A 15,000-nucleotide genomic window follows, 5' to 3' on the forward strand; every position below is an offset into this window, starting at 1 on the left:
GATAGGTGTTTAGGTTTGCTTATTTTAACTTTTAGGGTTGCATAAGTGTAAACATACATACAGGTATGTACACTCCATTTTTACAAGACAGACAGGATAGGAATAGATGGGATAGGACAGGATAGGATAGGATTTGATAAGGATGGTTAGGGATATTAGGTTAGCTAGGTTAGTAATTTACGTTAGATTACGTGAAGCTATGTTAGAGTTCAAAACCTGTTAAAAATACACGCAAGGCATACATACATACTATACACATACAATATTAGATAGGATAGATAGGATAGGATAGGTTATTTAGGTTTGCTTATTTTAGGTTTAGGTTGGCATAAGTGTAAACATACATCAGGTATGTACACAATATATATTTACAAGGATAGAATAGGATAAAAAAAATAGGATAGGATAGGATAGGATAGGATAGGCTATGATATGATAGGTTGGTTATGCTAGGTTGGGTTTAGGTTTAGTTACATACATACATCATACATAATACATACTACATACTACATACATCCAGGCATACATACATACATACATACATACTACACATACATACAGGCATACTACATCATACTTACATACATACATAGAAAACTGACAAATGATAGGATAGGATATGATAGTTTAGGTTTGGTTTGCTTATTTTAGTTTAGGTCGCAACAGTGTAACCATACAGACAGGCTTCTACACAGACATAATACAAGGATGTGATAGAATAGGTCAAGTTTCTAATAGGTTAAACTACATATAGCATATATATGAAATTAGATACTTCATATATATATATATATATATCATACGTAAACCACAGCCACACAACGACACACATACTCACCCACACACACATAAATGTACATACATACATACACATACATACCACATACATACATACATACATACATACATGCATACTACATACTCACCACTGAAATTACTTACATTATGCATACAATATATGCATGCTACATATAACATATACATACTCCACTTAATATCCTCGGATATTATCCTCATATCGGCAATTGATGACCTCGGGTGGCAACACACTCCTGTCGGAGGCGCGGCGTGGCGACTTTTGCCGCTGTATATTCGTTATAGACTATGGAAAGAACCTTATTATATGTTGCTAGGAGCTCCCTTGCAATCTCTGCCTTCTACTGCAACGTGAACTTCGGTCGCCTTCACTTCGCCGAAGCCCAGGGCACAAACATTTTATTCCCGCGAGTGAAGGAGATCCCGAAAACGGTGTTTGTGTTGCCATACGGACCGGCTGCTGTAAATCTTTATTATTATATATTATTATTATTATTATTATTATTATTTTATTAATTATTATTATCATTTTATTATTATTATTATTTTATTATTATTATGATTATGATTTATTATTATCATTATCTATATCATATCTATATATATATAATATATATATATATATAGTATTTTTTTTTTTATTCCTGGCATCAGTCTCTCTACCAATAAGCAAGCACCAGGTGGAATTGAAATCTTGTTTATTTTGTACCTTTACAGTATTTTCTTATTTAAAATACTCCATCCTTAATATCCCGACACACCGATAAATCCAAGTCTTTATAATGACTTTCTATTATCTTAACCTCAAATTTACTTATTGTTGTTACTTTCATAGTTATACAGGTTATATTTTTTAATGAAAAGTGTATTTTTTTCTTTATTTTGAGTTAATACACTAGTATTATAAATCATATCTTACTTGATTTAGCGCGTAAGAACTGAACGCCGTGAGCGAACAAGTCTCTATAGCGTGTTTGCTTGTCAACATAACATGCTGTCACATGTGTCCTAATCAGTTTCTGTTTGTGTGTGTATATGTATCATATATGTGCTGTGTGTGTTATGGGTGTATATTATGTATACATGGCCATATATACATTAACTGTATGTATATATATCTGTCTGTCCGTCCTCTGCTCTATATGTTTTTTATATCAGTGTGTGTAGGTGTCAGAAACCGATAATAGGCAATTCGAGGTGTAAATAATGTTTGAGTGTCTATGTGGTATACATAGACTTTATATCCATGCTCAGTAATAATAACTACCAAATATGTGGTCATTATGATATACAACTAAATATAAGGGTAAGAGGTATGCACATGAAGTCACCGCATTACTTCAATTGTATATGAGGATGGCATGCATAGATTATGTTTTTACATAGATGATCGATCGATCGTCGATAGATAGATATATGCTATAATGTATGTTATTACAAGGAAGAGAGATAACATGGCAGTAGTTTCTCTTTATTGACATCATTATGTCACTAAGAAACCTACTGAATATGAGGTTTTCATAATAAAATTCCCTAGTTAAATATTTACGAAAGTTTATGTATTTGTATACTTTCGCTTGGGGTAAAGTAAGGGATTACCAAAATTAAGAAAAATCCAAGAAGAATATTGTATATGATTACTTTTTAGAAAGAATATTATAATAATTACAACAACTAAAAAACGCCATATAACAATATACGTATAATATTGATAAAAAAATAAAAATAAAATAAAGCGAAAGCGATTCAATCTATTTGAAAAGGGTTTCCACATCGCCCTTATATTTGATCGTTCACGATGATGACCCTTTAATTTATCGACACTTAATAATCTAGTTTGCTTGTTGTGAATATCTTTAAAACATTCAGTTATTTGATCTAGTACAGTAAGATTTGTCTTATATATTGCTAGGCTACACTAATTCAAAGTGTTTATGTTTACGGACGTACCGACCATTCATCATTGGTGGTACTTTGAACTGTCTTCCGTCAAACTAGTCTTGCAAACAGCAAGTTCGGTGGTGTGTGATGGTTTAGCAGTGGTTTAAGGCAATTTGGTGTGTGACAGTGTGCATAGAGTTCCATTTCCCTTGGTATTGTCCGAGGCTTGGGCGTTTAGGTCTCCCCGAGACAAAGCAAAAGTAAGTAAATAGAAATGAAATGGATTGGATTGATTTGATTGATTGTTTTTTTTTTTTTTTTTTTTTTTTTTTTTTTTTAGATAGTTTGTTTTGCATTGTTTTTTTGCTGCTGTGTTGATTTTGAATATGCTGGTCTCTCTCTCTCTCCTCTCTCCCCCCCCCCCCTCTTTTCTGAATTTTGATGTTTTGTGTAGTTGTGTGTCCGTGTCCTTAGTGCCTACGTGTTTAGTTAGTTAGTGGAGTTGGTTAGTTTTTCCTTGTTCCCATTGTGCCTGTTTGTGAATGTTGTTTGAGTATGTGATTTGTGGTTGGCATGTGAGTGTGTGATAGATTGATTGGGGGGATTGTATGTATGGTTGAAGTATGCTGGTATCATGATTGAGTAATGCGATGTGTGAATGTGTTATGGTATGACTGAGTGTGAGGTTTGTGTGTGTGAATGTGCTTGTTGTGGATGAGTGATATGTGTGAATGTGCTTGTTGTGTATAGTGAATGTGCTTGTGTGAATGAGTGAAATGTTCTTGTGTGGATGTGCTTGTGTGATGAGTGAGGTGTGTGGTAAATGTGCTTGTGTGATGAGTTAGCGTGTGATGTGAATGATTGCGTGAGTGGGACTGACATGGTGAATGTATGATTGAGTGCGAGGATGTGCTCGTATGAGCGATTGAGTATGCGAGTGTGTGAATGTGTCAATTGTTGAGTGTGTGATTTGTGTTGAGTGTAGAATGTAAATATATGATAAGTGCATTTCCCCGCATACGTAATGGTTGGTTTGTTGTGCGAAAAAAAAAAAGGGTGGGTTAAAGGTGTAAGTGGTCTTTGTGTTCCCGTCGCTCGCCTATGATGCTGGAAGAATGAATGAATGAATGAATAATGAGTGCTGGCTGGTAGAGTTGGTGTTGCAATCATGTGTGCTATTGTGTGAAAATCTTGTTCGTTAATGTCAACAAGCTTGTTTATGATCTTGTGCATGATTGTAGTTTGTGTGGCTGCTGTGTGTGTGTGTCTTCGTGCCCTCGAAGAGGTCCATTCTTTTCATTCGTGTTTTGTTTGTGTGTTTGTTTGCTTATCTGTGTTTGTAGGTGGGAAATATAATAATAGCAGTTGTAAGCGGTCAATGTGAGTATAAGCCTGGCTTTTTTTTTTCTTTTGTTTTTTTTTTTGGTTTTACCTTTCCAATGTTGGGTTACTACATACATACACACCCACCGCCAGCAGACTCGATGTTTGGGCCGTACAATTATGCAATCTATGTATGTATGTATGTATGTAGTTGTATGTTGTATTCCTACGGTGGGTTATGTTAATAGGTAGTAGGTAGAGTATCTATTTGATCTATTTGACAGAGACGTAGGTGTTCTGTACTGGTGTCTGTGGTGACTCGAAGGAGTAGCTTGCATTAATTGTTTTACTTTGCTCTGTGTGTCCTTTTTCTCCCTTCCTCTGTGTGACGTCCTTTTTCTTTCTTCCTTCCTTCTGTGGATCTTTCTCCTTTCCTCGGTGTGTCTTTCTGTAGCAGCGGCAGCGATCTCGTATAGCAATCTTGCTGACCTGTGGTTCAACCCCTCTCCTCCGTGTCTCATTTCCTTTCACTACAGGGGCTTGGGTATTAAGAAGCAAACTCAAACACACCTCATGCATTGCATATAATACACTTGAGCAGCCACACGTGTCTAAATACCCTTAGGAAGATACCTAACTTGTGGCTTACAACGCTTTTCAAATATACTGCCCCAATGCACTCAAGTCCACCAAATGAAACTGGTCAGCCATTTATCAAAACACTGACCTTATATCTAACTTTACTCTTTCTTCTCACAAGACGGCCTGCGGTATACATGGATCATGGAATAACGCGACACTCCAAGACCAATAGACTCGAGAAGGAAATAATGCTGATGCAAACAAATACAGGAGAATAATGTTACATTTCAATGTTATTTCCGTCTCCTCAAGGCAAAACAATGACTACTCAATAATAATAGACTCCTCATCACTTCCCTCACAGCAGTATACCAACATTTACAACCAGGTTGTTTGTGTGTGTGTGTGCGTTCCTTTTGTTTGGTTGTTTGCTTTGCTTGCTTGCTTGCTGGCTCATGCATGATGTTGGTTATCAAGCTTACATTCCTAATACTTTACTCTAACGCATACCACTTTTAATGACATAATCAAATCTACAAGCTTAATAATGATACTGATAACCAAAAGCAATAAAAAACAGTATTTTGTAATCGCAACACTGGGGACTCATGTTTACCAACATGTTACAGGCTGAATTGTTTTGTTGCTTGCTTGCTTGCTTGCTTATGCATGATTTTGGTTATCAAGCTTAATTATAACTAATAAGTACTATAACCATCCCACCTTACATGTTTAATAGTGGAATAATAAATAATAATAACAATAACAACATAGTGTGCTAGCAAAACATATTTTACACTGTGGGACTCGCCCAAGTTTTTTGGGATTATTTTTGGGTTTTGTTTTTGACGCGTGTAACGAGCAAGCAGGAAGCTGTCAATTTATTCCTCTTTATAGAGTATTTGTAGGACCTAAGATAGGTCCAAGGTTTTTTTGGTTTGGTGGGGGTTGTTTTGTTTGGTGTTAATAGTTGACGGTGAAAACGTTTAACCTCCGAACCGTACAGGGTTCGTCCTGGCGCGTGAGGGCGTAGACGACGTTCCATGGCGGGTGACGGTCTTCCTCTTGGCGTGCTGGGGTGTAGGTGCGGTCGTCACGGGATTCACGTTCCTCGAGGAACACCTTGAGGAAACCCCCACGGTTTTCTTTCGTATATGAGACCAGAGATACGCCTTGACACCTCCACGCGAAGCAAGACGACTGAATTGCAGGCTTGGTTGGTGATACCCTGAATGTTTATCACGACAACACATTGCGATGACGCTTGGCGCCACCCTTTCCGATCCCTTTCCCGCCTTGCCTCGTCCTGTCATGTTGAGTACGATTGTCTTGCTCCGAGTCCAGCCAGATAAAATTCGGTGTGCGGAGCGAGTAAGGCTACCGCGGGCCCCCGTCTGCGTAGCGGCGAGGCGGCCCACTCAGCTGAGCGCTTATCTTACTTACTGACCGCATCTGCAATACAACCTCTGCTAAGCCTTGTTATCGACAAGGCTCACGCGCACAAGGCTTGCATGATTTGGCCATAGCCTTGCTTCACACAATCCACTTGGAAATCCAACATGGAGTCGGAGCCGCGTTACAGGACCTCACAGGTGCCGTATCTCCGGCCTATTTACCCAGCAGCATAAATAGGCGGGATTAAGCCCACTCTCGCAGCCACAAACGCGACTCGGCAGTCCCGCTCAGCTCTCCTATAAATTGACGTCTTGAGCGTGAGCGCGTTTCATATCCCTATTTTAGATACAAACTCTCAAAAAATGGCACGTACCAAGCAGACTGCACGTAAGTCTAACCGAGTCCAGGCCCCCCCACAGTTGGGGCCACCAAGGCAGCACGTAAGTCTGCCCCTGCCTACCGGAGGTGTCAAGAAGCCCCCATCAGTTTACAGCCTGGAACCGGTTGCCCTCCGTGAGATCCGTCGTTAACTCAGAGAAGCAACTGAGATCCTCATCCGCACGCTGCCCTTCCAGCGTCTCGTTCGCGAGATTGCCCAGGACTTTCAAGACTGACCTCCGCTTCCAGTCCTCTGCTGTCGATGGCTCTGCAGGAATCATTTCCGAGGCTTACCTGGTCGGCCTCTTTGAGGACACCACCTGTGCGCTATCCACGCCAGAGAGTCACAATCATGCCTAAGGACATCCAACTTGCTTGCGCGTATCCGCGGAGAGCGCGCATAAGGTTTTGAATTGCATACCTGCAACACAAAACATTATCCTCTGCACTTTTCCAGGGCCTAAAATTAATTCTCATGAGATGAAATACAGACAAGTCATATCAAATGGTGTACAATGACACAGACGGCAAGAATAATAATAGTGTAAGCATATGTACAAACGGGCCTATATAATGTTTGCTAAGCACCTAGACATACAAATGTTACATCACTGCTACGGCCACACACATACACAGCCTCTCTTTCATATAATATATACATACATACATATATATATTGTATCTATATACACATACACTATCTCTCTGTTCTCTCATTGTATTATATCACTATGTGTGTGTGTATAGTATATATATATATATATTATTGTATTAAATACTAAGATATATACTCTCTCTCTCTCCTTGTAATTATATATATATATATCTATATATATATATATATATATATAATCACACACACACACACACATATATATATTATATATATATTTAATATAATATATTTGTATATTATACTGTATATATATACACACACATACACTTCCTCTCTCTCATATAATATACATACATACATATCTATCTATCTATATATATATATATATATATACATATATACATGTATACATATATATACATATATATACACACATATATATATACACACACATACACACTCTCTCTCATTATATATATATATAATATATATTATATTGCGTATATATATATATATATATATATACACACACATACACTCCCTCTCTCTCATATAATATATATATATATATATATATATATATATATAATGTATACATATATATACACATATATACATGTATACATATATATTGTATATATATACACACACACACATACACACTCTCTCTCTCATTGTATATATATCCTATTGTGTATATATATGTATATATAGACAGACACACACAACACACACACACCACACACACACACACCACACACAACACAATATATTATATATATTTGTATATAAATACTGTATATATATATATATACACATACACACACACACTCTCTCTCTCTCTCTCATTATACGGATATTATATTGCGTATATATGTATATATATGTATATTATATATATATATATATATATATATATATATATATTGTTTGAAAATACTGTATATATACACACTCTCTCTCTCATTGTATATATATTATATATATTGTGTGTGTGTGTGTGTGTATACTGTATATATATATACACACACACTCTCTCTCTCATTATATGTATATTATATTGTATATATATATATATAAATACTGTATATATATATACATACACACACACACATACACTCTCTCATTCCTATATCATATACATATATATATATTATATTATTGCAATCAGACCACCTAACACTAAACATTATCTTATGACTCACTTTGAGTAACAGAATAAACAAATGCCATGATCCAAGGTCTATCACTAAATAATAAATAAATATACCAGGAGTAGGAGGAGTAGTTGTAGTAGTAGTAGTAGTAGGCCCTAGTGAACTACTATCCTGATTTGCACATTCCTTGAATAGGCGGGAAATGTGTTTTTCTTTCTAATACCATTGATATGGATAGTGTCATTATTCTTATTGAGACTATGATTATCACAATGTTGGTAAGAATAAATGAACTTATAGGACAGTAATGGTACTGGTACTAGTATGTATGATTATCACAATGTTGATAATAATAACATGTAGGACAGTAATGGTAGTAGTAGTACTATAATTATCACAAAGTTGGTAATAATAAATAAACTTATAGGACAGTAATGGTAGTGGTAGTAATAGGAGTATAATTAATTATCACAATGTTGGCAATAATACATGAACTTCTAGAACAGAATGTAGTGGTGGCAGCAGTAGTAAGCAGTAGTAGTAGTAGTAGTAGTAGTAGTAGTAGTAGTAGTACTAATACTACTACTATAGTACTAGTACTAGCAGGAAAGGTAGTGGTGGCAATTGGGTTACTAACGTCATTGTATATCTGCTTTATCACGATCTGTGGCTCCTAAAGGAGCCGATGTTGTTCTAGGAGGCAAGTAAATCATGCAACCTAGAGATTTACTTGGAAGAAGTGTACTTGGTGACGGCCTTAGTTCCCTCACTAACGGCGTGCTTAGCCAGTTCTCCGGGCAGCAACAACCTGACAGCGGTCTGAATCTCCCGGCTGTGATGGTGGAACGCTTGTTGTAGTGTGCAAGGCGGGAAGCCTCAGCTGCAATGCGTTCAAAAATGTCATTCACGAAAGAGTTCATGATAGACATGGCCTTGGAGGAGATACCAGTGTCAGGGTGGACCTGCTTGAGCACCTTGTAGATGTAGATGCTGTAGCTCTCCTTCCTCCTGCGCTTCTTCTTCTTATCACCCTTGGTGATAGACTTTTGGGCCTTACCGGCCTTCTTGCAGCCTTTCCGGAAGTTTTGGGTGGCATGATGTCAATCGTACTTACGGCACGAAGAATGAAGCTCCCCACTCACTTTTTCCTTTTATTGTTCGACGCGCATGCCAGCCTCCGCGTACAGGACCACGACTACTGGCTCATCTGAGGTCCGTTCCACATGCCAGCCGTCGCAATCTGACTCAGTCAACCGGGGCCGCCTATAAAAGCTAAGCTCGACAAACAGCGATAAGGTTTATAAAGTACCTAACAAGCAAACATCATGTCTGGTCGTGGTAAGGGTGGTAAGGTAAAGGGCAAGTCAAAGTCCCGCTCCAGCAGGGCCGGCCTTCAGTTCCCTGTTGGCAGAATTCACCGCCTTCTGCGTAAGGGCAACTACGCCGAGCGTGTGGGAGCTGGTGCCCCCGTGTACCTGGCTGCCGTCATGGAATACCTGGCCGCTGAGGTCCTGGAATTGGCAGGTAACGCCGCTCGTGACAACAAGAAGACCCGTATCATCCCCCGTCACTTGCAGCTTGCCATCCGTAACGATGAAGAGCTCAACAAGCTGCTGTCTGGCGTCACCATTGCCCAGGGTGGTGTTCTGCCTAACATCCAGGCTGTGCTCCTCCCCAAGAAGACCGAGAAGAAATAAACATTTTTCTTGGTTGTCCCATCTCAACATCGGCTCCTTTAGGAGCCACAGCATCTTCCTAATGAGAAAATTGACAAATCTATTATAATAATAAATGCCATACTCATAACACACACCCATACATTTTGTATTTATGACTTGATATTAGTAGCAATAAATGTACATCTATTCATATACGATTACAGACACAAACGCATCATGTTTAAGAGCAAATGGATTACATTAAGTTAGAGACGAAACACATTCAATTGATTTCACACATCAAACATACATACATACATACATATATACATACAATCACAAGACCCCATATAACCATTACATTTTGGGTATATGTAAAGGCCACTGTAAGGCAATTTGTTGCACACATGTCTTACCTGACTGCACCTCATACATCTACATGTATACTTGTGTCAAGATCTCTATATATACACACACATACATATACATATAACATATGTATGTGTATATATACACATATATATGAAAAAATGTATACACATATATTATCTATATATGACTAATATATACACACACATATGTATGTATTTTCATATATATATATATATTTTGAAGATGGGGGATGATTGGATAAAAGATAGAAATGAGAGATAGAAGAGAAAAAAAAGATAGAAGAAAATAGAAGAGGATAAAAAAAGAAGAAGGGGTGGGATAAAGATAGAGATAAAGAGGATAAAAAAGATGAAAGGATGGATAGAAGGTGAAAATAGATGGGATAAAAGAAGAAGATGAGAGGTAGAAGGATAAAAAAAAGAAGAGAGAGGATAGAAGAGGAAAAAAAAGATGAAGAGGATAGGTAGAAGATAAAGGAAGATGTGGATAAAAAGAGAAGGATAGAAAAGGATAAAAAGATGAAGATGAGAGGATAGAAAGGATAGAAAAGATAGAAAGGATAGGATAGAAGATAGAGGATAGATGTGGATAAAGATAGAAGAGAGAGGTAAAAAGGGGATTGAAAAAGATAGGAGGATGGGTAGAAGAAAATAGAAGAGGATAGAAAAGAAAAAGATGATAGGATAGAAGATAGAGGAAATGGGGATAGAAATAGAGTGAGGGGATATATTGAAGAAGATAGAAATAGGATATAGGGATAAAGATAGAAGAGAGGATATATTGGATAGAAGACAGAAGATGAGAGGATAGAAAAAAATAGGAGAAAATGGAGGATAAAAAAAATGGGAGAGAAGTGAGAGGATAGAAGAAAATAGGAGAGAAGATGAGAGGATAGGATAGAAGAAGATAGAAGTGGAGGGGAAAGGAGGGGATAGAAGAAGATAGAAGATGGGGGATAGAAGGGTGAAGAAAGAGAAGAGAAGAGAAAGAAGAGAAGAGAAGAGAAGAGAAGAGAAGAAAGAGAAGAGAAGAGAAGAGAAGAGAAGGGGAGGGAAGGGAAAACAAAGGGAAAACGGGGGAAAGAGAAAGGAGGGGGGGAAAACAAAGGGAAAAACGAAGGGAAGGGAAAGAAGAAAAGAGGGATAAGGGAAGAGGAGAAAAGGGGAAGGAATGGGGAGGAGGGAAAGGGGAAGAGGAGGGAAGGGAAGGGGAGAAAGGGAAGGGGAGAGAAGGGAAGGGGAGAAAAGGGGAAGGGAAAAAGGGAGAGGAAAATGGGAAGGGGGGAAGGGGAGAGGAGGGAAAGGAGAAAGGGGAAAGGGGAAAGGGGAAGAGGAGGGGGGGGAAAAGGGGAGAAAAGGGAAGGGAAAAGGGAATGGGAGATGAGGGAAGAGGAGAGAAGGGAAGAGAAGAGGAGGGAGGAGGAGGGAAGAGGAGGGAAGGGAAGAGGAGAGAAAGAAGAGAAGAGGGGGGAGGAGGAGGAGGGAAGATAAGGGAAGAGGAAGGAAGAGGAGGAAAGATGAGGGAAGAGAAGGGAGAAGGATTGATTAATTGATAGATTATTTTAAATTATCTGCCGCGTCAACAGCTAAGTTCATTAACGGTATTAGTTCAATAGAAATATTATAGTGTTTAAAACTTTAATAGTCTATCAATAAATATCTTACAAATAACAATAAATAAATTAAAAATCAAAGCATAAATAATATGCTCAAGGGAGAGGAGGGGAAAGGGAACAGGAGAGGATAGAAGAGGAGAGGAGGAAGAGGATAGAAGAGGAGGGAAAAGAGAAGGGAGGAGGAAGGAAGAAGAGGGAAGGGAAGAAGAGGGGAGAGGAGAGGAGAGGAGAGGAGAGGAGAGGAGAGGAGAGGAGAGGAGAGGGAGGAGAGGAGAGGAGATGGACAAGGACCCCCTACAACACACTCCTTGTCTCACATACACTACTGTAAACACATCAAACAAATATATTCATACCTACATAGTAACTACTTATTAAACTGCGGCTTGTTATTACTTACCTGATCCATCATGCAGAGGAACTTCTGGTTCGAATGATTTGGCGCGGTTGACATCAGGGTTGGGAATGGGGGCATACCGAACGGTGGATACAGCGCCAATGACACGCACGACACGTTTTTGCTTTCATTATTCGTATAAATGATAAGAGACAGAGACAGAGAGAAAGAGAGAGACGCACACAGACAGACAAAGACACAGAAAGAGAGAAAGAGAAACGAGACAAAGACACAGACAGACATAGAGAGAGAGGCGAGACGAAGACACAGACATAGAAAGAGAGAGAGACACGAGACAAAGACACAGACAGAAAGAAAGAGAGAAAGAGAGAGAGAGAGAGAGAGGAAAGACACAGACACAGACACAGACAAAGTGATCAAGACAAGAGTGAATAATTAATAAGAACTGAGTCACGTGCGAGGATGAAAAGTAGAAAAGGATGGGGAAAACATATATAGATATTTATGAAGCGAACGAAAAAGAAAAGGTAAGTGAAAGCCATGCATGGAAATGCTTAGCTTTCAATATGAAAAGAAGGAGGCGACAGTACTGAATATAGAAATTAATCCATTATATGGCTATATAAATGTATAGAAAATGCACTTGTACTTATCTTAACTGAAGCAAAGATTCCATCTCCATGGAAACTGCGTTTCAATGTATTATTTTCTCCCGTTCGGATGTGTCCACTAAATATATAACGCACAGCAACACAGAGAGACCACTCGCGCCAACGCTCCAACTGTGAATGATAAGCAGGACTAGGCGGGCATGGGGAACGCGGACGGATGGATGGATGGATGGGAGGGGCACCGTTTCCGATGACAGTTCCGAAAGGCGCCACTGATTGGCTGCAACGCGAGCGAACTTGACGCTCATTGGCTGCGACGAAAGAAAACTCGATTGTCATTGGCTGCGAGGCAACACAACTTAACGCTCATTGGCTGTTGTCAGAAGACAAACTGGTGCGAAGAACAATATTTTCAAACAAAATGCTTTTAATGAAATACGTATTACATGATTATTATACTAAACAGTAATTACCAAAATGATCAAACATGATTGTTGTAATAAATGTCAAATAAAATATGAAACCATTCATTAAGATAGACAAATAAACCAGATGGAACGAGAAATAATCGAATAGAAACATATAATGAATAATATTGATATAAATCAACCTTATTACCGTAAATAAAAATTGACGAAAAACCACAAAAAGAGCGAGATATTGTGAAAAACAAAAGGATATCGCAGTAACGATTCAAATGAGATATCGGCCTATAACAGTCGCATGATAACGGATACTACTACTACTACTACTACTACTACTACTAATAACAATAACAATAACAATAACAACAACAACAACAACAACGATGATAATAATTATGATGATGATAATAATAACAATCATAATAATAATAATAATAATAATAATATGATAATAATAATAAAATAATAATAATAATAATAATAATAATAATAATAAAAATAATATTATCAATATTATTAGTAATAATATTATTAATATTAACACCATTGTTAATAATATTACTATTTATATAATTATTATTAATAATAATATTATTATTAATTATAATAATAATATTATTAATATTATTAGTAATAAAAATAAATTTCAAACTCATAAAAAGAGCGAGAAGAGATAGTGCAGTCACTATCAGCCTGGCCTACAACGGTCACATGATAACGCACGCAAATCCTGGTGCGAGAAGAGAGATAACAGAGAACACAGGAACGGTTAAGGGGAGATAACGGATGGCTACGGCCGGCATTCACCAACGGCCACATGATAACGCATGCAAATCTTCGTCCTTTTTCGCTGTGGCAATAAGAATAAGAATAAGAGTAAGAAGAAAAATAACAATAAGAACGAGAAGAAAATTAATAATAATCATATTAATAGTATTTATAATAACAACAACAACAACAACAACAATAATAATAATAATAATAATAATAATAATAATAATAATAATAATAATAATAATAATAATAATAATAATAATAATAATAATAATAATAATAATAATAGTAATAATAATAATAATAATCATAATAATCATAATAATAATAATCATAAAAATAATAATCATAATAATAATTTCTATATATTAATAGTAATAAAATAATAATTATTAATTATATTGTTAATAATATTATTATTTATATTATTATTAAATATAATAATAATATTATTAATAGAATTACTCTACTAGTAATAATATAAAAAAAGAAAAAATAATAATAATAATAATAATAATAATAATAATAATAATAATAATAATAATAATGCTAATAATAATAATAAAATAATAATAATAATAATAATAATAATAATGATAATAATAATAATAATAACAATAATAATAATAAAAATAATAGTAATAATAATAATAATAATAATAATAATAATAATAATAAAAATAATAATAATAATAATAACAATAATAATCATAATAATAATAATCATAATAATAATCGTATTATTATTATCAATATTAATAGTAATAAAATAATAATTATTAATTATATTGTTAATAATATTAATATTTATATTATTATTAAATATATAATAATATTATTAATAGTATTACTATAATAGTAATAATATCATAAAAAAAGAAAAAAAAATAATAACAATAATAATAATAATAATAATAATAATAATAATAAAAATAAAAATGATAATAATAATAAAAATAATAGTAATAATAATAATAATAGTAATAATGATAATAATAATCATAATAATCATAATAAT

At 35.9% G+C, this 15,000-nt stretch overlaps 1 protein-coding gene and 1 pseudogene across 1 annotated transcript; one reads left to right on the plus strand and one right to left on the minus strand.

Annotated features, from left to right (window-relative positions):
- Window positions 1–8,813: 8,813 nt before the first annotated feature.
- On the minus strand, window positions 8,814–9,333 carry LOC119574409 (annotated as a pseudogene).
- Window positions 9,334–9,386: 53 nt separating this feature from the next.
- On the plus strand, window positions 9,387–9,951 carry LOC119574408 (histone H2A). Its single transcript, XM_037921631.1, has one exon. It carries the CDS (start codon window positions 9,474–9,476, stop codon window positions 9,843–9,845), a length of 372 nt encoding a protein of 123 aa, XP_037777559.1. The 5' UTR covers window positions 9,387–9,473; the 3' UTR covers window positions 9,846–9,951.
- Window positions 9,952–15,000: the final 5,049 nt, after the last annotated feature.

The sequence above is a fragment of the Penaeus monodon genome, chromosome 6 (genome assembly GCF_015228065.2).
Source record: "Penaeus monodon isolate SGIC_2016 chromosome 6, NSTDA_Pmon_1, whole genome shotgun sequence".
NCBI lineage: Eukaryota > Metazoa > Arthropoda > Malacostraca > Decapoda > Penaeidae > Penaeus > Penaeus monodon.

Excerpts from the sequence above, each read along its gene's own strand:
- LOC119574408 (XM_037921631.1), top strand. The coding sequence starts at position 9,474 with ATGTCTGGTCGTGGTAAGGGTGGTAAGGTAAAGGGCAAGTCAAAGTCC.